This window comes from Pantherophis guttatus, chromosome 1 (genome assembly GCF_059756535.1).
Source record: "Pantherophis guttatus breed Tessera chromosome 1, ASM5975653v1, whole genome shotgun sequence".
Classification (NCBI taxonomy): domain Eukaryota; kingdom Metazoa; phylum Chordata; class Lepidosauria; order Squamata; family Colubridae; genus Pantherophis; species Pantherophis guttatus.
In genome coordinates, this window is record NC_142063.1 from 84,387,225 (window position 1) to 84,411,506 (window position 24,282).

Genomic DNA, 24,282 nt, shown 5'->3' on the forward strand with positions numbered 1-24,282 from the left:
CGTGGTAAATTGGCCGTGGCAAGTTTGTCATAGCAAGATGGCCATGGCGAATTGTCATAGACCCCATTCAGTGAGTGCCCACCCAAACCGAAGCCATTCTGGGTTTAGTCTCTCCCAGCCTCAAAGCTTCAGTAAGGTAAAGAGCTGTTCTGACCGAGCCTTAGCAGAAACAAAAAACAGACTCATCAGGAAAAGCCTCTTTATTTATCTCCTGTGAATTAATAGCATTCACACACAGAAAAGTCCAGGCAATAGTCCTTCAAAGAGTTAACTGCATTAACAGACATTATCAGTTCCTTAAGATAATTGCTAGGCCGTGAGTTCTGAGCCAAAAAGCTGCAAATTAAGTTCTGGCAAGCAGTTTCTGTGGCACAAAACATGATGAGTCAAATCTACAGAAATCCAAACTGTTGTCTCCTACGACCACCACTCCCCTTTCCTTCTATTTATTCCCTAGCCAGGGAGGAGCCATTCAGCATCCACGTGCCACAAGGGTCGGTCCTCTCGCCCCTTCTGTTCAACATTTATGTAAAGCCACTGGGTGAGATCATCCGTGGCTTCGGGGTGGAGTTCCATCAGTACGCTGATGACACCCAGCTGTACATCTCCACCCCAGGCCACCCCAATGATGCCCTTGAAGTGATGTCCCAGTGCCTGGAGGCCGTGCGGGCCTGGATGGGGAGAAACAGGCTCCGACTCAACCCCTCCAAGACCGAGTGGCTGTGGCTTCCGGCGTCCCGATATAGCCAGCTGATGCCATCGCTGGCTATTGGGGGTGAATCACTCGCCCCCACGGAGAGGGCTCGTAACTTGGGCGTCCTCCTGGATACACGGCTGTCTTTGGAAGATCATTTGATGGCCGTGGCCAGGGGGGCTTTCTATCAGGTTCGCCTGATACGCCAGTTGCGCCCCTTTCTAGATCGGGACTCCCTATGCACAGTCACTCAGGCACTCGTCATTTCCCGCCTGGACTACTGTAACGCTCTCTACATGGGGCTCCCCCTGGGGTGCACCCGGAGGCTCCAGCTGGTCCAGAACGCGGCCGCGCGGGGGATTATGGGGGCGACGAGGCGCTCCCATGTGACACCTCTCCTGCGCGAGCTGCACTGGCTCCCGGTGGTCTTCCGGGTGCGCTTCAAGGTGTTGGTGACCACCTTTAAAGCGCTCCATGGCTTAGGGCCGGGGTACTTACGAGACCGCCTTCTGCCACCAATAGCCTCCCACCGGCCAGTGCGCTCACACAGTCGGCCTCCTCAGGGTGCCGTCCGCCAGACAATGTCGGCTGGCGACCCCCAGGGGGAGAGCCTTCTCTGTGGTGGCGCCCACCCTCTGGAACAACCTCCCCCCAGAGTTACGTACAATAACAGACCTCCAGATTTTTCGTCGGGCCCTGAAAACCCATTTATTTCAACTAGCTGGGCTGGCTTGAGTCAAATTTTAAACTGATTTTAAATTGGAATTGTTTTAATCACGGCCAAAAGATTTAATTATTTTAATCAGTTTTTAGATTTTGTATGTTTTGTATGTATGTCTTGTTTTTATTTTCGGCTGTTCACCGCCCTGAGTCCTATATTGGAGAAGGGCGGTATAGAAATTTAAACAAATAAATAAATAAATAAATAAACGTGTGCCTTTCTTCCCGAGTCAACTCCTTATCCTCAATTGTTCTTCTCTCCTAACAGCTCTGGGCATATGCTAACCCAGACTCCAGAACTGGCCCAAGTTCGTCCCCAACCTCCTAATCGTCCCAGTCTGCCACCAGCTCTGCTGGCAGCTGGCGGGCCACAGCTGCCTCCAGCTGTCTCCATCTGCCTATGTCCCCCCACTACCCATTTCTGCCCTTTTGATCAATCACCATGCATTGTGGGGCGGCAGGCAGCCCCAGAGCCTTGGTATGCCAAAAGCTGCATTGTCTAGGAATTGCAATGAAAGAATCCATTGAGCAAATTTGATTTGATTTTTTCATCCCAGCCCTTCCTGTGCTTCATCATCTCTCTTCCCAGTTGCCTGTTAGATTTTTTTTCCAGGATAGCAGAGCAAGGGGATCTCCCATCTTCTTTGTTTCATGGTCCAATGGAAGAGCACCTGTCCCTAAAAGGCTGCACTTGAGTGCAGATTTGACTCCTATAGTGCTCCGTGAGCCAGCCTCCGGCATTTTCCCACAGGGCAAAACTGCTTCCAGCCCTCCCCATTTGTTGGCATTCTTATTTGTGTTGTCCTACTGGGCTGGGGAGTCACATGCACTAAGCATTTCGCTGGAGAAGCTGAACCACTGCTGTTTTTTTATGGTATTTTCACCAGAGTATTTGCCTTGCAGAACCAGAACCCTGTGTGGGAGAAGTTGAAGCACCCCTTCAGTCATACAGTTTAAATGTGGATGGGCTGCCAAGAGCCTGAACTTTGCTCATGTGACCCCAGAGACGTTGCAATGGCTTGCAACTTCAGGTTGCAAGTCCCTTCATTCAGCACTGCTTTAGCTTCTAATGGTCACTAAACAAATGATTGTAAGTCAAAGACTATCTGTATGGCTTGTGAAATACACACCTTTTCTGTTTCTGCACAGAAGTTCTATTACAGCAGAGGATGTAAGCCGTTATGGAAATTTTGCAGGCTGTAATACATTATCTTTCTAAGAGCCAATGACCAAACAATCCATAGTACCTTGAACTTTCCTAATTGCCTTTTAAACTGTGAACTTAGCACTACACTGCTAAAACCTCTCCCAATAATGGTTGCCAGGAAAACAAAAAGATGTGAAATTAAAAGAAAAAGGTCGCTGGGATCCATTGTACAGACATGATAGTATTCTTTGATCTCTGGTTTATTACTACCTTATGCTCAAATAAACAATTCAGATCCAAATAAATAAAAGGGAAAATGACTTCCTTGAGTTGAATACAACTTCTGAAAATGAATCCATGTATCTATTTAGTTGGCAATAATAATGTAGCTCTAGAACTTCTAGATCAGTTTCCCAAACTTTCTGGCAAGGCGGGGGGAGGGGGATGGTTCTGCGTGAACGGTGGGCACAAGACGCACACACTCATCCACTACTTCTGCGGACCAGTTCCAAACTGCTTAAGGCCGAGTAGTAGGCTGCGGCGTGGAGGGGTTGGGGACCTGTGTTTTAGATGCTCTCTTATTCTCAAATTGGTTAGTTACTGCTACTTGATTAGGTGATTAACTGGATAAAGAATTCTCCAAAAGACAAAAGTTCTGCTTAATACTGGAACAGGAAGATATCCTGGTTTGATATAATAAATTGGCATAGGAGGTAGTGCAGGTAGCACTGATAAGGACTGTCTTTTATGAGTTTAGGCAAAAAAGCCAGTTTTGATCCTACCTGAGAAGGCAGATTACCCTAAATTGTTTCACCACTGGTTAAATTCAGATAAGGATATTGCTAAATGCACAGAAGTTAACCTTGACTTATGACCACAATTGAGCCAAACATTTCTGTTGCTAAGCAAGACAGTTAACTGAATTTTGCCCCATTTTATGCCCTTCTTGTCACAGTTCTTAAGCGAATCACTGTAATTAACATAGTAATATGGTTGTTGGATAAATCTGGCTTCCCCACTGACTTTGCTTATCAGAAGGTCACAAAAGGCGATCACATAACCCTGAGCCACTGCAACTATCATAAATACATACCAGTTGCCATGCATCTGTATTTTGATATGTGACCATGGGGATACTACAATAGTTATGTGAAAAATAATTCGCTTTTTTCAGTGCCATTGTAACTTCAAACAGCCATAAACAAATGGTTGTAAATCGAAGACTACCTGTAGGCTGATTTTAAAGATAGTTTTAAAACTTCAATTATTATAGAGGGCGATAGTGGGAATTAGACAAACTTTTCAAATGACATAATTTCTCATAATTTGCTTTTCTTTCTATATTTAGTTAAGATATTGTTTTGGATATTATAAGTAGTCCTCTCAGTGATGACTCTCAAGACAAGGCAGATGAAGGGAAGAACACTCAAGTATTGGGAGAAAGAGTTGTGTGTCATGTCACCCGACCACACTTGCCAGCTATACTTCAGACACAGTGGCTGAAGGATACTGTCCATCATCAGTGTTAGCAAAAAGTCCAACTGCCAGTTCAAGCAGGCTCGTTTTGAAGCATGCACAACCCTATTATTATGTTTCTAATGAAACATTAAGACTGGAAAGGGTATTTTCCTGACATTCATCTGGAATAGGAAAATACTAGGAGTTTGATGAAACTTCCATGTTTGAGGCCTTTTAAATAGGCTCAAGATTCATTGTTCTAGTTAATTTGCCCTAATTGTCTCCCTAATTGTCTCCTCTTTTAAGGGAGTAAACTTCATTCATATCAGTGGGCCTACTTGTTAATGCTTCAGACATTTTAAAGTTTAAACCTATGTTCCACATTCTCTAGTGGTAAACTTACGTTGCTTTAAAATGCTTGTGTTGAATTTCTTAAATGCTTGTGTTGTACTTCTTAAATGCTCATGTTGTACTTCTCTGCATAAACTGTATCTACTGACAATCGCTTGGTGGCCCTCTTCAGGGTAACCGACCCAATTCTTTCTGGGAAAGGAGGACTTGGAAGTCTACCTTCAGGAACGCACTGGAGGAATTTACTAACTTTCCAGCAGACAAAATCTTTCAGATTCATTTCCAGTTGAATGTCAGTGGGGCCATTGGTCTGGTAGAAACACCTGGGACAGGTGTTTGGTCAGTTATTTGGGAATGGTTTGACCCTGTTGGTCCTGAGGAAAAGGACAGGATCCTAAGGAATGTGAGCTCAGCCATGTGTTTTAGATCTGCATTCCCCTCTGGTTTATAATTTTAACTCCTCTACCTCTAAATGACAGAAATAGGGAGGGTCTTTCTTAAGCAATGACCTTTACATTTTTCAATCCTTGAAGGGGGCCTACTACAGAGAAGGACAGTATTCCTTTGTGGTTTCTTATGGAATCTTCCTTTTTGTCTATTCAGAATGCCCCATTGCCTTGTAGCATTGTAGAGGGGAATTATACAATATTGCATGTGAGACAAAAAGCTTGAGAATTGTGGGGTGAAATGCTCCCGGTTCAGACCGGATTGCCCGATCCAGTAGCGATGGCAGCGGGTGGTTCAGAGAACCGGTAGCAAAAATCCCTTCGCCCCCCCCCACCATGCCCAGCTGAGCCGCACTATCATCAGAGGCTTTTGAGGCTTTTCAAAGCATTTTTTCTACTTCTTCTGACGAAAAAATGCTTTTAAAAGTAAAAAAAAAGCCTCTGATAATCGTGTGGCTCAGCTGGGATCGTCAGAGGCTTTTCAAAGCATTTTTTTCTGCAACCTCTTGGCCGAAGAGGTGGTAAAAAAAAATGCTTTAAAAAGCCTCTCTGACGATCCCAGCTGAGTTGCCTGATCGGCAGAGGCTTTTCAAAGCATTAGAAAAAATGCTTTAAAAATGCTTTTAAAAATGTTTTAAAAATGCTTTTAAAAAAACTTTTCATTTGAAAGTTTTTTTTAAAAAAGTTGGCCACGCCCACCCAGTCACATTACCCACCACTACCAAGCCACGCCCACAGAACCGGTAGTAACAAATTTTACATTTCACCCCTGGTTTGTCCCCTTCTTAAGAAACCATTCCTAGATCCCACTCTGACAGACAGTTTACATCCGATCTCCAATCTTCCCTTTCTGGGAAAGGTTGTTGAGAAGGTGGTTGTGCTGCAGCTCCAGAGGATCCTGAAGAAAACAGATTATCTGGATCCCTTTCAGTTGGGATTCAAGTCTGGATATGAAATGGAAATGGCATTGATTTTGATGATCTCTGGTGGAAAGGACATGGGGAGGGGTGTTCCCATCCTTGATCTGGTTAACTTCTCAGTGGCTTTCTATACCATTGATCACGGTATCCTGGAAGAGCTTTGGGAACTGGAGGTGGGAGGCACAGTATTGTCCTGGTTTGTCTCCTTTTTTTCAAAGCCATTTCCAGTCATTGTTTTTATTTTATTTTTTTTTATTTTTTATTAAATTTGTATACCGCCCTACTCCTTAAGGACTCAGGGCGGTGAACAGCCATAAAATAAAACATGTAGATACAAAATTTAAAATAAAGATAAAACTAATTAAATAAATTTGGCTGAGACATTTTAAAACCCCAATAAATTAAAACCAAATTTAAAATTCCATTTAAAAGAGGAAAAGTTTAGGTCAGGCCAGCTTGATGGAATAAAAACGTCTTAAGTGCGCGACGGAAGGTACGCAGATCCGGAATCCTCCGTATCTCCGGGGGGAGCTCGTTCCAGATCGTAGGTGCCCCCACAGAGAAGGCTCTCCCCCTGGGGGCCGCCAGTCGACATTGTTTGGCCGACGGCACCCGGAGGAGCCCCTCTCTATGGGAGCGTACTGGTCGGTGGGAGGCTATTGGTGGCAGCAGGCGGTCCCGTAAATAGCCAGGTCCTAAGCCATGGAGCGCTTTGAAGGTGATAACCAAGACCTTGAAGTGCACTCGGAAGACCACCGGGAGCCAGTGCAGCTCGCGCAGGAGAGGCGTTACATGGGAGCGCCACGTTGCTCCCATCACCACCCGCGCGGCCGCACTCTGCGCCAGTTGGAGCCTCCGAGTGCTCCTCAAGGGGAGCCCCATGTAGAGAGCGTTACAATAGTCCAGACGGGAGGTGACGAGGGCATGAGTGACCGTGCGTAACGAGTCCCGATCCAGAAAGGGACGCAACTGGCGAATCAGGCGAACCTGATGAAAAATCCTCCCGGTCACGGCCGTCAAGTGCTCTTCTAAAGACAGCCGTGAATCCAGGAGGACACCCAAGTTGCGAACCCTCTCCGTGGGGGCCAATGCTTCGCCCCCAATAGTCAGCGATGGCACCAGCTGACTATATCGGGACGTCGGAAACCACAGCCACTCGGTCTTGGATGGGTTGAGCCTGAGCCTGTTTCTCCCCATCCAGATCCGTACGGCCTCCAGGCACCGGGACATCACTTCAAGGGCATCGTTGGGGTGGTCTGGGGTGGAGATGTACAGCTGGGTGTCATCAGCGTACTGATGGTACTCCACCCCAAAACCACGGATGATCTCGCCCAGCGGCTTCACATAAATGTTGAACAGAAGGGGCGAGAGGACCGATCCTTGTGGCACCCCACATATAAGGGGCCTCGGGGTCGACCTCTGCCCCCCTGTCAACACAGACTGCGACCGGTCGGAGAGAAAGGAGGAGAACCACCGTAATACGGTGCCTCCCACCCCCAACTCTTCCAACCGGTGCAGCATGATACCATGGTCGATGGTATCAAAAGCCGCTGAGAGATCTAATAGGACCAGGATAGAGGAACAACCTCTGTCCCGAGCCCTCCAGAGATCATCCACCAACGCGACCAATGCCGTTTCCGTGCTGTACCCGGGCCTGAAACCCGACTGGAACGGATCTAGATACGTCGTTTCATCCAGGTACTGGGGAAGCTGTCGTGCAACCACACTCTCAACAACCTTCGCCACGAAGCGAAGGTTGGAGACTGGACGATAGTTAGCCAATGTTGCCGGGTCCAGGGAAGGCTTCTTGAGGAGAGGTCTCACCACCGCCTCTTTCAAGGCGGCGGGAAAGACACCCTCACCCAATGAAGCATTTATAATCCCCTGGAGCCAGCCTCGCGTCACCTCCCGGGAAGCCAGCACTAACCAGGAGGGGCACGGGTCCAACAAACATGTGGTCGCATTCAGTCTACCCAGAATCCTGTCCACGTCCTCAGGGGTCACAGAATCAAACTCATCCCAGATAACGTTCTCAGGACCTGCCCCCGTCATCCCCACTGGATCTACCCAGTCAGAGTCCAGATCTTCCCGAATCTGAGTGATTTTATCATACAGATACTGAACAAAATCCTCGGCTCTTCCCTCCAAGGGGTCCTCCCTCGCTTCCTGGTGGAGCAGGGAGCGGGTCACCCTAAACAGGGCGGCCGGGCGGTTATCTGATGACGCAATAAGAGCAGCAAGATAAGTGCATTTTGCTGCTTTTATTGCCACTAGGTAATTCTTAATATGAGATCTTACCAGTGTCCGGTCAGATTCAGTACGACTGGCCCTCCAACTACTCTCTAGGCGTCTTTTCCGGCGCTTCATCTCCCTCAGCTCCTCAGTAAACCAAGGAGCCAGGTGAGATCGACGCCGGGTCAGAGGCCGCAAAGGCACGACTCGGTCCAGAGCTCCAGCGGCCGCCCTATCCCAGGCGGCCACTAGGTCTCCAGTCGAGGCGTGAGCCAGAACCTCAGGAATTGGCCCAAGCTCCGTCTGGAACCTATCAGGTTCCATCAGGCGCCTGGGGCGGTACCATCTCATCGGTTCCGCCTCCCTGCGGCGGGGTGCAGCGGTTCGAAGGTCAAGGCGAAGGAGAGAGTGATCTGACCATGACAAGGGCTCGATGACTATGTCCCCTATCTCGAGATCACTCAGCCACTGTCCAGAGACAAAAATCAGGTCCAGTGTGTTTCCCCCCATGTGCGTAGGGCCATGAATTAGTTGGGTCAGATCCATAGCCGTCATGGAAGCCATGAACTCCCGAGCCACCTCAGACATCTCACCCACGGACGGCAGGTTGAAATCCCCCATGACCATTAGTCTGGGGGTATCAACCGCCACCGCGGCGATAACGTTGAGTAGCTCGGGCAGGGCTGCTGCCACGTGGCAGGGAGCCAGGTACGTGATCAGCAAACCCCTCTGAACCCCATGACCCCACTTCACAAGGAGGGTCTCACAACCGGCCGTCTGAGGAACAGTGGCCTCCCTCGGCCTAAGGCCTTCTTGTTGATTGAGAACAAGAGGTCTGACCCTCGGCCCCTGCTTTGCGGGGTCCCTTAGGGATTGATGCGAATCTTAATGCAATCTCTCATTCTTTCAGGCTCATGAAAAAGCCTAAAAATAGGCTGGCTCTTCTTTTAAAACATGTACAACTATATTATTGTTTCAAATGAATGCTTAAATTTCTTCTTTGCTTCTCAACATTTTCTCTCTTTTGAAACAGATGAAACAATCTAAAGAACAGGTGTAATTTGTAATTGTTTAAAAACATTTGGTTTTTAAAGTTATTTAACTACCTTTATAACAGAAAATGTTAATACCACATAGAAAACGTTGCACGAGAAGTACAGCAACCTTTGCCCCACCTCCCTCAAGAGAGAAAGATCTGAGACAAGAAATATTATAGAATGATGCTTAAGAAATTCTATTTATAGTATTTATAAACTGTGAAAACTATGCTTAATCCTGCTATTACATTCTTTGCATGAGCTGTAACTTTGAAAATGTTTGTCTTCTACTGGATTCTGGATATAGTAGTGTATAATCAAAATGTCAAAAATGAATCCACTGGAAATAAATTGGCCTTAGTAAAATAAATATCCTCACATATTTCAGAATTATATTACAATTCATCCCTCTAAACCAGGGATGTCAAACTCGTGGTGTCATGTTGTCATCACGTGACATATTATGACTTTTTTTCTCTTCCCTAAACCAGGGGTGGGCGTGGCCAGTGCATTATGCATCTGGTCCACGGGCCGCAAGTTTGACACCCTTGCTCTAAGCACCTCTTTGCTTCGTTTTTCTATTTACCAGTTACCCTGATACTTGGTATTTAAAATATCTCATAGAGCTCATCTATCCTGACAATATATTGTTTTCCAACTTAAAGCAACTATTTTTCTTGCCACATTCTTTATTGAACTAGAACTCATTAGGAAAAAAAGACAAATATTAATGAGTAAGAGATTTGAAATCTTCACATTTGTTTCCTTTATATTTTGATATGATGATTTATGAAATATATTCAGAAATGGGGAGAAAAACCCCAAAGACTATAATTTAACATATATTATGTTTTGTTAGAACTAATTCAAAAGATAAATTGATTAAATGTTTGAATCTGAGGTTTATACTATCTTATAGAAAATAATGGAACATATCCTAATTTTCTTTTTCATTTAAATCAGTATTCAAATGGCTGTGACTTTGAAATGTCGTTTGCAATTGTTCAGAATGACTATTGGATCTCTATTCCTTGATAATGGGAACATTAACCCTTCTCATTTATTCACTATATTGGACTCATAATCCTAGTATTTTAAATTTCTAAAATTCAAGTATTTTTCTTCTGCTATTATCCAACTCTGGAACTGCTAACTTGAAAGCTATATCTGATCTGGATTTCTATTCTTGTGTATGCTATATATTTTACTGATAAAGTGACGTGATGATACATTTTATTCTGTTATTTTCTCTTTTCCATTTGTTTATGATAAATAATCAAGCTCATATGTTACATTGCTCTCTGAGGATCTTTACTCCTTTCTTCATTCACTTTCCATGTTTTTCTCGTATTTCTTGACTCTGCTTCAGAAACATTTATCACATCCTGCCTTCCTTTTCAGAACCCACAGTTAACTTCTATAACAGTCTCACACTTTATCTTTGGATTTGAGTTGTATTAAATTTCTGAGGATTTCTGAGAAGGTAGGCCAAAACCAAAACAATATTCAACTGAAATAAAATGAAAAATATTGCATTTCAGTGTATTTTCACACTTATTTTTTGCAAATAAAAAGCTCAGCCTAGACAACATGTTTTAAGAATACTAAACATACTGAAGCACATCACAGAAAAGCAACCAGGAAGGTGTGGGGGCTGGATAACAAGTTCTAACGGAAACACTTGAAAAAGCCAGTAAATTTAGCCTGCTGGATTATAGCCTGAACACGTGAGGGCTTGTAAAATGGTGCCATGAAGGCAGCTCTGCAAACTGCATACATTCAGCCATAAAGTCTGAAGAAGGGTTGTGCTCACATCTGCTTGTAGGTGTTTTGAAACCTGCTTTAAAACACTTGGAGGTCAAATCTGTTTCAAGCCTTAATGCATTCAGATGAATGCCAGAAGGTCAATAGTTGTATTTATATAACTAAAAACATGACATGCAAAAGATGCAACAGAATTGTTCTATTGTTCCTAAAACAGAGCTCAAAACACTAGGTAGAAATTGCAAGAATAAATTCTGGTTAAACATTACAGAAAAATTCCTACATCTGTGAAATGTAATTGAACAAAATGCCACGGAAATTGACAAATTCTACTTTGCTGGAGGCCTTTAAGCAAACTAGCCTCAGACCTCTGTTGAAGATGCTGAAGGGGCTTCCTCATTACCTATTGTTCACTGAGCACAAACTGACCTAGATGTTCTCATTTCTTCTACCTCTGTCAGGACCCCTGATTTCATCTGAAAAGGGATTTCAACTTTACCTATCATAGAAACACAACTACAACCAGAGAACAAAAAAACAGGGGTGAAATGCTCCCAGTTCGGACCGGATCACCCGATCCAGTAGCGATGGAGGCGGGTGGTTCGGAGAACCGGTAGCAAAAATCCCTGCCCCCCCATGCCCAGCTGAGCCAAACAATCATCAGAGGCTTTTTTTTTTCTTTTAAAAGCATTTTTTCTACAACCTCTTTGGCCGAAAAAAATGCTTTTAAAAATAAAAAAAAAAGCCTCTGATGATCGTGCGGCTCAGCTGGGATCGTCAAAGGCTTTTAAAAGAAAAAAACACTCTGACGATCAGGCAACTCACCTGGGATTGTCAGAGCCTTTTGAAAGCATTTTTTTACAACCTCTTCGCCGAAGAGGTTGTAGAAAAAATGATTTTAAAAGTTAAAAAAAAAAATTGGCCACACCCATCATATTACCCTCACCAAGCCACGCCCACAGAACCATTAGTAACAAATTTTAGATTTCACCACTGCAAAAAACTATGTATTGAAGGAGAAATAAAAGTAGATCTTCTGGTATAAAATGATAGGAGATATGATTGAGAGTAATTGCTTTGGAGAAAGTGCTTTGTAAGTGCACTACTACCACCAGAAGGTCTTTTTGCCATTAGCTAGCTATCACTGTCACCTAATGGGTTAATCCCATTAATAATAATATATATATATGCAGTCCCTTAGATACCTTGTCCCAAGTTGTGAAAGACCTTAAGACCTTTAAATTATACGCTAACAGTACAAAGTGGATCAAGTAATTGCACATAAAAATCTAAAGGAAAATGTAAAATTAAGTTTTGTTGAGTTCTGGCTCAAACACATCAAACATTTCAGGAAATGGAAGACATAACTTCATAGAGAAATAAAGTGAAAGAGAAGCTAAGAAACATGTTATGCCCCTACCCGACCAACATTCACGGAAATTGAGGCAACGTCAACTTCAACTGTCAACTTAAATAGCTTATCGGAAAAGATCTTAAAGTAAGTATTGGAGATTCATCATCATACATGGACCTGAATTCACCACATTATGTTCCAACAAATACTGAGAATGGAGGACTGGAAGATATGATCCGTGTGGCTATACTTTACTAGACTGACTTTCTGAAATTTGGACAATACAGTATTACCTACATCATATAGCTATTATCCTCTATGACAGGGCAAGAGCTTTGCAATCACTGGCATCTTCAAATATTTCTAAAATTCTGATTTAATGATATAAATGTATATAGTTTTTTTACAGTATGATTGTCACATTATAATCCATTCATTTTAGGATAACTCATGTAAATATAGGGGTGGTGAATCTACAACAGCCTCCTATAGCATAGATTAGATTTACAGAAAGTAATGTGCCCAAGGCTACTTAGTAAAGCTTTTTGGGTAAGCAGGATTTCTTAGTGAAATTTTATTGGCCCATAACAAACAACATCGGGATTAGAATTCTATAAACCATTTATGTGCCTATCAAGGAAGCAATATAAATGCTGAAAATATGTCATCTAGCCTCTGGAAAATCCTTTTATTTACTTCCCACTACCAGTAGGTTGAGAGTGGCTTGGGAGAGGCATGTCTTGCAATTGTTATACAAGAATTTCTGGTACTATGTTGGCTTCTGAATAGAAAGTTTTGTAGGATTTTGAAACCTACAAAATTATTCACTAGTCAATGAACATGATTTGTGCATCACAAATCATACTATACTTTATTCAGCCTTACTTCCCAGTGAAGGGATTCTATTGCCTATTTCCTAGTCTATTGCCATCTCAGAACATAGGGAAAGAATAATCCATAGTTACGCAGCCATTTCCACCCAAAAAACTGCCCTGGAATGTACTGCACTGCCTACCAGCTTAAAACGTTATATAAAGTTTTTTTATGATGTACATGAAATCTTTTTCTCCCTTAACCTTACCAAGAAATGGAATATACATGGGGGATGGGAGCTGCCCTTCCATCTTTCTTACAAAAGATTGCACCAAGACTAATAGCAAGCTGTCCTTATCAACCAAAGATTTGGCAGTTCATAAAATAAGGTATTAGTTGAGAGTGGATAGTAAACTGGAAATATGTTATTTACATGTTACATGTATTGTAAAACATAATATACACAGATAAGGATCACCTCCCACTGCCTTAAAAAGACATACTCAACATCTTGATTTTATTTCAATTAAACTCATAGTTTAATTAAACTCATAACAATCATTAGAGAAATATTTGTGCATGCGTTCCTGGATATTTTATCCTGATGATTCCAAAATTTATTGAGAAATGTGCAGTTTGACACACCCATTTACAAATCCGCCAAGCAACTATTCCCTAATTCATTTCTTCTTGTTCAAATAATATAAGGGTAGTGAGGAGGCCACAGTTGTTAAAAGTGTTTTGTCAGCCCCCAGGAACAGATATGGGGTGCTGAGTAAAGGGAGAAGAAATAAGGGTGAAAGGATAATAGATTCCCTTCAAAACAGCTCTGGGCAATTACTATTAACAATGAGTCTCTGTTAAAGGCACAGTTATTTCACTGCAACTTTTTATGGCTCTGTATCACATCAAACTTTAAGAGCATTTTGACATTTGGGGCATGTGATTTTTAAAAAAACACATAAACCACTTTCATTCCCAAACAAGCATTTCATTTTATTATTCACGGAACGACTAGAAAGGGCGAAGGGGGGGGGGTACTAGAGAGAGTAGGATGAAGTTGAAAAAAACTACTCTTTTCCTGCCAACTGGGCTTAAAAAATCTGCTTCCAGATCGCAGCAGTCTAGTCTGGAAGCAAACGAACCCTGTTCGGTTTTCATTACGTTGGAGGTACAATGCTTTGTGCATCTACTATGTGAACAATTGGCTTCCCATCACTGCAGAGACCCAAGTCCAAACTAGGAGGGTTTGTGCGCTCTCTCTCCCTCTCCTTCTCCCTCTCCCATCTGCTTTGCATAACGAAGGGAGAGAAAATGAATCCCTAAGTGCCTTAGCCACAGCTGAATGTACACCAGATGCGCAAAACTTCTGTCAAACTTTACCGTTCCCTTGTTTCTGCCGTTCGGGGCTAACTTTTCGGATGTCTCTGTACGCGCGCCCAACAACCGACACAGCTCTCCAAAGGGGGAAAAACGCACATGGACAAACCATACATGGACAACCCAACAATAAAACGCCACTGGGATTAAGCAATGTTAACGACTCGATTCACTGGCAAGCAGAAGAAGTCTTCTTCTCCTAATAACCCATTTTCTTCTAACCCAGCTCAGTTCCTGATAAGAGTTCCATTCACCCGTCACTTACCCATTCGGGCTGCGCAAACATGCAGCAACGCGTAAAATCCAACGGCTGCACACAACCAGAACTTGGCCATTGCTCCCGCTTCCAAATCTTGCACCCAAAGACGAAGGAGTTTCCTCTCGCAGCTTACACAAATAAACCTGTCCAGAAAGCCGGCGTCTGAAGTTTTGCTACCACTTCTATTCCAATGTGAAGCGCGCCTGAAGTAATGAGTGACCTAAACGGGGAGGGGAGCAGAATCCGAAGTCACACCCCTGTTGGAACACAAATAACACGGCATTTAAAAAAAGAAAAAGAAAGGAGGAGGAGGAGGTGGAGGAGGAGATAAAGGGCTACTACTTATGAGTAAGCACAATTGCCGCTAATATTTCACCCAGGCTCCAAACGGCTTTGACTCAACGCTGCGCGCTCTCCCCGAGGCAGCCGGGGCTGGAAAGCACCTCGTGGCTGGGGGCGGGGTGGAAAGAGTTGCTCTGCGCGGCACGCGGCCCTCCCGAAAAACGAGCGCAAGCGGCTGGCCTGCAACTGTTGAGTTTTAGCAAGGGTTCCTAATCCCGGCTTTCCTCCCTCTTTTTGTGCATTCATTGGAAAGGCAAAGAGTTTAAGCAAGGAATGTCCCCCCTCCCTCCCGGGTTCTCCCCGTCTTTTCTGTCACCAGACCTTATAAACCGATTAAATTTAGGTTGCTTTTTTTTTTTTTTAATTTTACTGTAACATCCGCTGAGAGGTGCTTGCGCTTTTCATAAAGGCAAGGAGAGGGCCTTTAGGGTGTGTGGTTTTTTTCTTTCAGAGTTTTCTTGCTATAATCCTAGATTAATAAATGAGAAACTTCTGCGTGTGCCATTATGAACCTTAAACATTACACCGAGAGTGCAAAGAAAAGAAACCTTGGCCTGGTATTTTCTGCCCTGGTTTGCCCTCAGAATTTACCTCCCCCAAACTCATTTCAAAACAGACTGTTAAGGCGGAAGAAAGCAGGAAACACGGTTGAATTTCTTCTTTCTGTAACCACAAGTGTTGCTTTTCGACCCTTCTCCTTGTCTTCTCTCTGCTTCTTTACTATTGTTATCTGGTGTCCCTAAATTACACACTTCATTCCCTAACCGCATCCTTTCTGAACCTGCAACTTTAAATAGTATTTGTCCAGTGTTATTCTAAATACCATTTAAAATAGCCTCAATCCAGAGCCACCTTCTAGCTTTCCCACTCTGCATCTTTCCCAGGTGTCCAGTTATATTCTCTCAATGAGAAAGAAAATATTATTTGTTTGATTTAGGTATAAAGTCCATATTTCTAAAGGATTATAACAATTTTGAATGATAATATGTAGCTCATGTACATTTCAAGAACAAGGACAGCTCAGTCAAAAACTAAAACTGACTGCAATCACATTTTAAATAACAAAAGACTGTCTGAAATTTGAAAAAAAAAAACAAGAACAACAATTCTACAAGATGGAAACTGGCGTTTTTGTCACTGATGTGTACAACTTCCCTAACATGTTGCCTGAAAGCTGTTGAGGATAAGTTCTCAAAAACTACTGAGCAGAAGACATTCATCATTCTGAGAGTACTTCCTTGTTACTATGACATGGACTCTTGTAAGCTTTAACATCTAAAAATATCCCTTTATTAGAAGAGGGTGCCTGAGGATTTTCATTTACGGGGAATAGACCTATAGTTAAGCTGCCCCCTATTTTAAATAATGTTTAAGTAGTTTTCAAAGAAAAAGTAATCTTAGGGGGAGAAGGGAAGCTAGATACTCCACCGTTAGTATCTGTACCAGAATTCTATGGAGATTCTCGATCATCCAGGTCATAGTTGTCCCAAAGATGTTTTTCAAAAGGCAATTGGACTTTCTTGGTTGGTTGGTTTTTTTCCTTAAAAATGGTTCACTTCTTATCCAAGAAACTCGTTTAGTTCTGGCTGAATGACGGAGAAATCATTCCTTAGCAGTCATCTGGCTGTCAGCACTCTGAAGATCAGCCCTTAGCTCTCTGAGAGTCCTTGAGGCCACATGGGGTTTATCCGTACCCTTGGGGGTCACCTAAATCGGAATGTAAATAGGAGTGAAACCTTCTTGGGGCTGCTGAAAGGACTGTATGTTGTATGCAGGAGATGGGTGGTGTCATATCCCTCCGATTCTATTGAGAGAAGGCTTTTCAATTTTAATATACATGACCTCTTTCAAACCAGTGGTCCTCTTTGAGGACCTCTAAAATCTAGTCAAAGAGGCCATCTATATTAAAATTGAACAGCCTTCTCTCCACAGAGGGGTGTGGAATAGAACATCACCTATTTTCTGTCTACAACACAGTCTTTTCAGCAATCCCAAAAAGGTTCCACTCCCATTTACATTCCGATTCAGGTGACCCTGAGGGTACAGATACGCGCCCAAGTGGCCTCAAGGAGTCTCGGAGAGCTAACAACCAACCATTTAGCCAGAATTTAAGAAGCTTCTTAGATGAGAAGTGAAATGTATTCAAGAGGAAAAAAATAACAAGAAAGTCCAATTAATTGCCTTTTGAAAAAGCACTTTTGGGACACAGGTCACTAATATCAATATTATGATAAGAATTTACATCTATATAACTAAATTATGGACAAATTATCGTGCTACTCAATGCCATCTTTTCTATCCTTTATGGAGATAGATGCTGGACACATTAGGATGAGATATTGACTTAGACTTCTGTTTTTTTTACAAGAACAGAGTTTTTTTATGACAGTGCAAAAGTATCTCTCTCTCTTTTTTTTTTTTTTTTTTGTGGCGCCAAACACTTTCTATAACAAGATCTACAATCTAGTTAGTGCCAGAAACTATTTTCTTGGTTTGAGAAGAAAACAGTCTGCTGGAATGCTGGATGCCCTTTTCTTTTCCTGCCAGCTGCTTTGTTCGGACATGTAAGTTATGGCCTGAGTCCTGCAGAGCAATAAGGAGATGAACAGTGGCTTCTAGTAGTTTATGTTCAAAAGGGAAAACCAGCAGTAACCTCAGATGTCCTTCTCTTCCAGTCTACATTTGTACAGAGTTCCTGTTCACCAAATGATACAGAGAAAATATTTCAAAGATAATTGCACCATTATAATTTGTCAACATAATCAAGATTTCAAAAGAGTTGCAGCTCTGACCATTTTATTAAGTTTATGTCACAGTTTAGAAGGGAAAAAGTTATATCATTCTCTTCAGTTATCTACAATTATAGTCCCAATGAAGGACCATTTCATACTTGTAAATGTTACAGAATGTAAACAAGTGGAATTAAAGAATGGCATTTATAAGTCTTAAGTTCTAATGTTCGTACTAATTAACTGATTTGAACATAAGTGCTTCCCAATGCAGCAAGATTCATTATTAAGAAAACATGGATTAAATTGCAGCATAAATCAAAATTTTCCTCTATCAATTGCATTGGAGGAGGAAGCCTTCCTACCTGTTACTGTATTTGGATACAGCATTACTTTAAGAAAGCTCCATGATAGAGCAATGAATCTTAACTGTACAAGATTCCTGATTCAATCCTAAATACCTCCAGTAAAAGTTATAGAGATTAAGATAAAGATGCCCTTAAATTGACCTCTTATACTGGTAACTACATAAATATATCCATATAGTTTTCTTGGCACTGAGTGCAAAAGTGATCATTTTCCAGGAAGTTGTTTGACTTTCCAGTCTAGCCTATTTAACAGAATATTGTAAAATATAATAATCATTGCTACAGTGCTGCCAATAAATATCCCACATATGAATGGGTAGTTGAGTTCAATTTAAAAGAGATTTTTAATTGATAAATGACACCATCTATGTACATAACCATAAGGAAGTCTGAGCGTTACATAATTGAGGCCTTTGAACTATAGTGCTGGAGAAGACTCCTGTGAGTCCCTTGGATTGCAAGACGATCAAACCGGTCAGTCTTAGAGGAGATCAACCCTGACTGCTTTTTAAGAGGCCAGATCCTGAAGATGAAACTTTGGCCACCTAATGAGAAGGAAGGATTTACTGGAGAAGAGCTTAATGCTGGGAAAGATTGAGGGTAAAAGAAGAACGGGATGACAGAGAATGAGGTGGCTGAATGGAGTCACTGAAGCAGTCGGCGTGAACGTAAATGATCTCCGGGAGATGGTAGAAGACAGGAAGGCCAGAAGAAAGTTGTCCATGGGGTCACGATGGGTCGGACATGACTTCACAACTAACAACAACATGTATATAACATTTCAAAAGGAAACATTAGCTTTTTAAAAAAGAATTGGCCATGTACACTTAAGCAACACAGAAACAAGGATCTTAATACCAGTGTGAATTCTGCTGCATTCATCCCATTTTGTACTTTATTTTTCCTAAGGTTTTGTTAAAGTTGGGGTCGTAGTACACAGAATTCCAGTATTTCAACTCATATATGACACATATTCTCGACTAAAGGTTTTAGTCATTTCTATGCCATTTTATTTTTACTGATAGCCACCCAGACACTTTTGATTTTTGGATTATTTGGATATTACCAATGATTCAAAGAAAGAGTGGAAAGAGTACAAGGGTAATAAGCTGTGAAAGGAGACAATCACAATTATACACGGTCACTGAGTTCAATGTACACTGTTCTGCATTGTTTCAGTTGCTGATTAAGACAAGCGGATAAAATCTGAAAAGTTTCACAGAGGCCATGGGTTTTATTGGGGTAGACAGGAAAATAATGTGTTATGTAACTAAGCAATAAGTAAATTTGCTACATCATAAATTCTTCTTTCTTACTACTTCTCTTTTGAGAAGGAAGAATAGAACTGTCATCGTCACCTTTAGATTCTGTTGCTTACCGTGTTAGGCCTGTGAAGCACAAAGTGGTTTGTGCATGTCCTTATCTATTCACAGTTGCCATGTAAAGAAAGTGTCTTCCATTAAAGTTTTACTAAGACCAAGCATGGGTGTGCAAATACTAAGTTAGTTAAACTCATATAGGTAAATATTTGCAGATCAAGGAAATTGCATTTGGAGGCTGCTTATTCTATACAACTTTACACAATCTGTTGTCTGCCATGCCTGTCAATAGGAAGTCATTCCTATGGGACAGTGAATAATGAATTTGCTACTTAATATATGTTGAGGGACATCGTCCTAGTTATACATTACTTGAAATGACATTGCTGTTTTTATTGCTTTTATATTAAACAAAATGTGATGAAAAAGGTAATGGCAAGTTTAGATTGGGAATTTTTTAAAAAAACCAGTCCACAGTCTGAAATGATATTCCTAATCCTTTCATTTCTAGTGAATTCAGCTATGTACAGTGTGGCAGTTTAGTATTGGTGGGCTTAAGCAAATTTAAATTTGGATGGAATGGTTTCTACGCTTACATATCTTCATTTAGTTAGCCAAAATGCATTTCAGAGTCTTTCTCATTCCACTGGTGAATGTGTGCCCCTTTGAGGACACCACAGGGGGTAAGGCTTAATGAGACATTTTAATAAATGCAGGCCTTCAAGCTGTTTTAAATGGACAAAGATATCATTTATCTTTGGATTTTAATAAGTTATAAAATCCAAAGATAAATGATATTGAATTGAAAGCTGGTCTACAGAATTTTAAATAAAAAGCTAATTTCTCAGTTGCAAAACTTGCTGAACTTACTACATTTGCGACTAAGCATTGTGTGGATGAATGTAAATGAAATGGCAAATTGAATGGATTATCTTCAACTCTACAAGGGTCACATTTTACAATAATTGGAAAATAACCAAAGTTCAACTCAAAATGATAAGAGATTTATTTTTCACAAAGTTTTTGTACAGTCCGTATTTAATCTTTTTTGGTATCCTATCAAACAACCACTATATTTGAGGTCCCAACACCTTTGTCCTAACAATCTGACTTCGTCTCTTCATACGTTATCTTTAGTGAAATATCAAACTAGCGTTTGCATTTCCTGCATTGTATGAGGAGAGCACATATTTCTCCTTCTGTCCTGGCCACTTTTTACAGAGGCACGATTGAGAGCATTTTAACAAACTACATCACGGTTTGGTTTGTGGTAGCAGTGCCTTAGATAGGAAGTCCATACAGAGAGTGGTAAGGACAACTGAGAAGATTATAGGAAACTCACTTCCCGTTATTCAGGTTACTTCTTATAAGTGCTATGGGTTTAGAGCTTGAAGTATTGTTAGAGACCCAACACACCCACTTCACGGTCTGTTTCTGTTGCTCCCCTCTGGGAGCTGGTTTCGAAATATCTATAACAGGACTGTTGCAATATTTTCAGGATCAGACTCAATAAATCTAGTAAGAGTTAAGAGTTCAAATATATCTCTCTTTATTTACACAAGGCATTCTATATTCACTGAATATTCACAGATAGAAGCAAGGAAATGGATGCATACAGCTCCTTATATATACAATGGGTGGAGCTAGGTGTGGGAGTGGTGAATTATGAATACATTAAGAAGTGAAGAATAAATTAACCCCTGATACCCCGTTCATATACTATTTACACATTAGAGAATAAGGCATTTACATGTGACAAATCCCCCTCTAAATGCCGATTCGTTAAGCTACACCAATTACATTCAGATTCAGGACAATACAAGACATATAACTTGGAAGTCAAGTACTTATGCTGCTTAGAAGGTAGAGGCTTTGTCAGTATGTCAGCTAATTGTTCTGATGTTTCACAATGTATTGCTCTGATAAATCCATCCTGAGATAATTGCCTCACATGCTTAAATTTTATATCTATATGTCTGGACCTTTGTCCAATGGCGTCAGATCTAGATATTTCAATAGCTGCTTTATTGTCTTCATGCATAACAAAAAGTAAAGCAGGTTTTTTCCAAACATCTGAAATTAAATCATTAAACCATACAAGGTTATTTGCAGCTTTAGATAAACAAACGTATTCTGCTTCTGTCGTTGAAGTGGCCACTAATTCTTGTTTGCCAGTGTACCAGTAAACTGGACAATCATTTAGGAGGAATACATAACCGGATGTACTTTTTCTACATGAGGTGTCTCCAGCCCAATCCGCATCTGCGTAACATGTGAGGTTTGGTTCCTTAATATTATTAGGTTCTAACATCAAACAAAAGTCTAATGTATTTTTCAAATATCTTAATATCCTTTTAACAGCTTCCCAATGGTACATTGTTGGTTTGCTGACATGTCTGGATAATAAATTGAGGGGTAAAGCGATATCAGGTCTTGTCCAATTGGAAATATAAAGAAGTGAACCTATGACTGATCTATAAAACGTGTTATCTTTGAATTCAGGGGATGATTCATCAGCATTTCTTAGGAAGTCAGTCTGCATAGGAGTGTCACAAGGCTTGGCATCACTTAGATTACATTTGTTTAAGAGTTCTATGATCTTATCTCTCTGAGTAAGTTTGAATCCTCTTTTAGTCTTATTAATTTGAACACCAAGATACTTATTTACTTTGCCTAAAGATTTCAATGAGAAATGTTCATTTAGCTTAGTTACAAATGTTTCTCTTCTCTCTTTATGTTTACCTATGTATAAAATGTCATCCACATAGATCAATACAAATTCTATATAATCATCACCTTTTTTCACAAAGAAACAGTTATCAGCAGTAGTAGCATTGAAATCCATAGTTTTAAGTACTTTTACTAAACAATCATACCATCGTTTACCAGATTGTTTTAACCCGTATAAACTCTTGTTTAACAACCAAGTCTCATTCTTGTTTGTGTATTGACTGTGAGGTGCTCTTACATATATTTCCTTATCTAGTTTTGCGTGTAGATACGCAGTCTGTATGTCATATTGGAATACATCGAGATTGAGTGCTGATGCTACTACTAGAGCTGTTTTGACACTCTCAGTTCTTACTGTGGGGGAATATGTGTCAGTATAGTCCTCCGGATATTTCTGTGCATAACCTTGTGCGACTAGTCTGGCTTTGTATAAAGTATTGCCTCCCTCTAAGTTTTTAATTTTATATATCCACCTAGTACCAATAATTGTTTTGTCTTTTGATGCAATTGCAGGTGTAAATACGTTTAATCCTTGTAAACTTTCCATCTGTTTTTTCATTGCTAATTCCCATTTTTCTTTTTCTTTACGAGGAAGTTTTAACACTTCTTCATATGTATTAGGTGTCATTGATTCACTATCCATATGCATTATGTAATCCTTGTATTTATTTGGCATTTGATTTCTGGTGTTTCTAATTGTTTTTTCAGGTTTACTATTATTATCATGCAAATATCTTGCTTCCTTTTTTGTTAGTGTGTCTGTCTTTATTTTGTGTTGGCTATTTGTCCATGTTTTGGTTTTGTTTCTATGTTTGTTGTCATTTTGCTTTTCTATAATTCCTTTTTCTTGGGATTTTGTATCTTTGTTGTTACTTGGAAATATTTCATTAAGATGTATTTTAGACCAGTTGGCCTGCTCATGGAACACAGCTGTTCTGGAAACTATAAATTTGTTATTATTATCAATGAATCTGTATCCTTTAGTGCCTCATATCCCATAAATCTGAGTCTTCTGGACACATTTTCTCCCTTTCTTCTTAATTGTTTAGGTATGTGTACGTCTGCAGTGACTCCAAATATGTGCATGTGTGCTAATTTTGGTTTCCTATTATACATCACTTCATATGGTGTCTTATTTACAATGCTGGACCAGGTTCTATTCTGTGTGTAATTGGAATAATGTAGGGCTTCTGACCAGAATTGTTTGCTTAAGCCAGTATCTTCCAATGTGCATCTAATCATGGTTTGTAACGTTGAGTTCTTCCTCTCTGCAATTCCGTTCTGAAACGCAGAAAATGGGCTAGATGTGTAATGTAACATTCCTTTGTCCTTCAGCCATTGGGAGAATTCTTTAGACATGAATTCACATCCCCTATCTGTCATAATTTGTTTTATTTTGGTATTGTGTTGTGTTTCTACGCGCTTATAAAATTCTTTAAATTTCTGAAAAGTTTCATCTTTGTGTTTTAATGTATAAACAAATCCATAGCGACTGTAATCGTCCACTATGGTCAAGAAGTAACGTTTTCTATAATTGATTGATGGAGTTAGTGGACCAACTAAGTCCATGTGTACTAAATCAAAAATTTTGTTGGTTGACCTAGTTGATTTCCTTGGCCTGGGGCTAGTTTTTAGTTTTGTAGATTTACATACTGAGCATTCCAAATAGTTTTCACAATTTTTTATTTTAACACCTTCTGCGTGTTCAGGCATTTTTTTTACTACAGGAAAACTGGCATGTCCTAACTTCCTATGTAAAATATGAGCACACTCATCATGAATTGGCTTACCTATTTTTGGTTTTTTTTCATTATGTGCATCTTTGTGATCATGAGCTATTTTACATTCATCATTGTCACTATTGCTAATGTTTTCATCATCTACTTCAATACAATCTTCCATATTTGAATCAATGTTATGCAAACATTTTTCTTTTGTTATTAAATAAGGTAGGCCCCCTTTAATCATCACTGTACCTATATCTATTTTATTTTTCTCCAAGGTCGCTTTTCCTTTTGAAAAGACAATGTTAATATCAGAATCCCTGCTTAGTTTTATGGCACTTAGTATGTTATGAGGTATTTCGGGTATTAGTAATACCCCCTCTATTTTTCCTAGGCCAGGTAAGGTTACATTCCCTCTACCTAATACTTGAACCTTTTCTTGGTTAGCTACCTTTATTACAAATTTATCTTCTACAAATGAAGATAGTATATTTT

At 40.8% G+C, this 24,282-nt stretch overlaps 1 protein-coding gene across 24 annotated transcripts in view; it reads right to left on the reverse strand.

Annotated features, from left to right (window-relative positions):
* The window catches only part of CD44 (CD44 molecule (IN blood group)), an 87,369-nt gene extending 72,150 nt beyond the window's left edge, over positions 1 to 15,219 (reverse strand). For 10 of the 24 annotated variants that reach the window (XR_015729640.1, XM_087877241.1, XM_087877231.1 and 7 more), the window contains exons 1-2: positions 14,952 to 14,984; positions 14,582 to 14,832 (exon numbers count right to left, since the gene is read on the reverse strand). Coding sequence is in view for 23 of the 24 variants with exons in the window: in XM_087877241.1 (XP_087733367.1) it covers positions 14,582 to 14,651 (70 nt within the window). In the remaining variant the exon portion in view is untranslated. Of the gene's footprint in view, positions 1 to 14,581; positions 14,833 to 14,917; positions 14,985 to 15,018 lie in introns of those variants that run through there. The other 14 variants (XM_087877226.1, XM_087877175.1, XM_087877197.1 and 11 more) reach the window with 6 other exon arrangements.
* Positions 15,220 to 24,282: the final 9,063 nt, after the last annotated feature.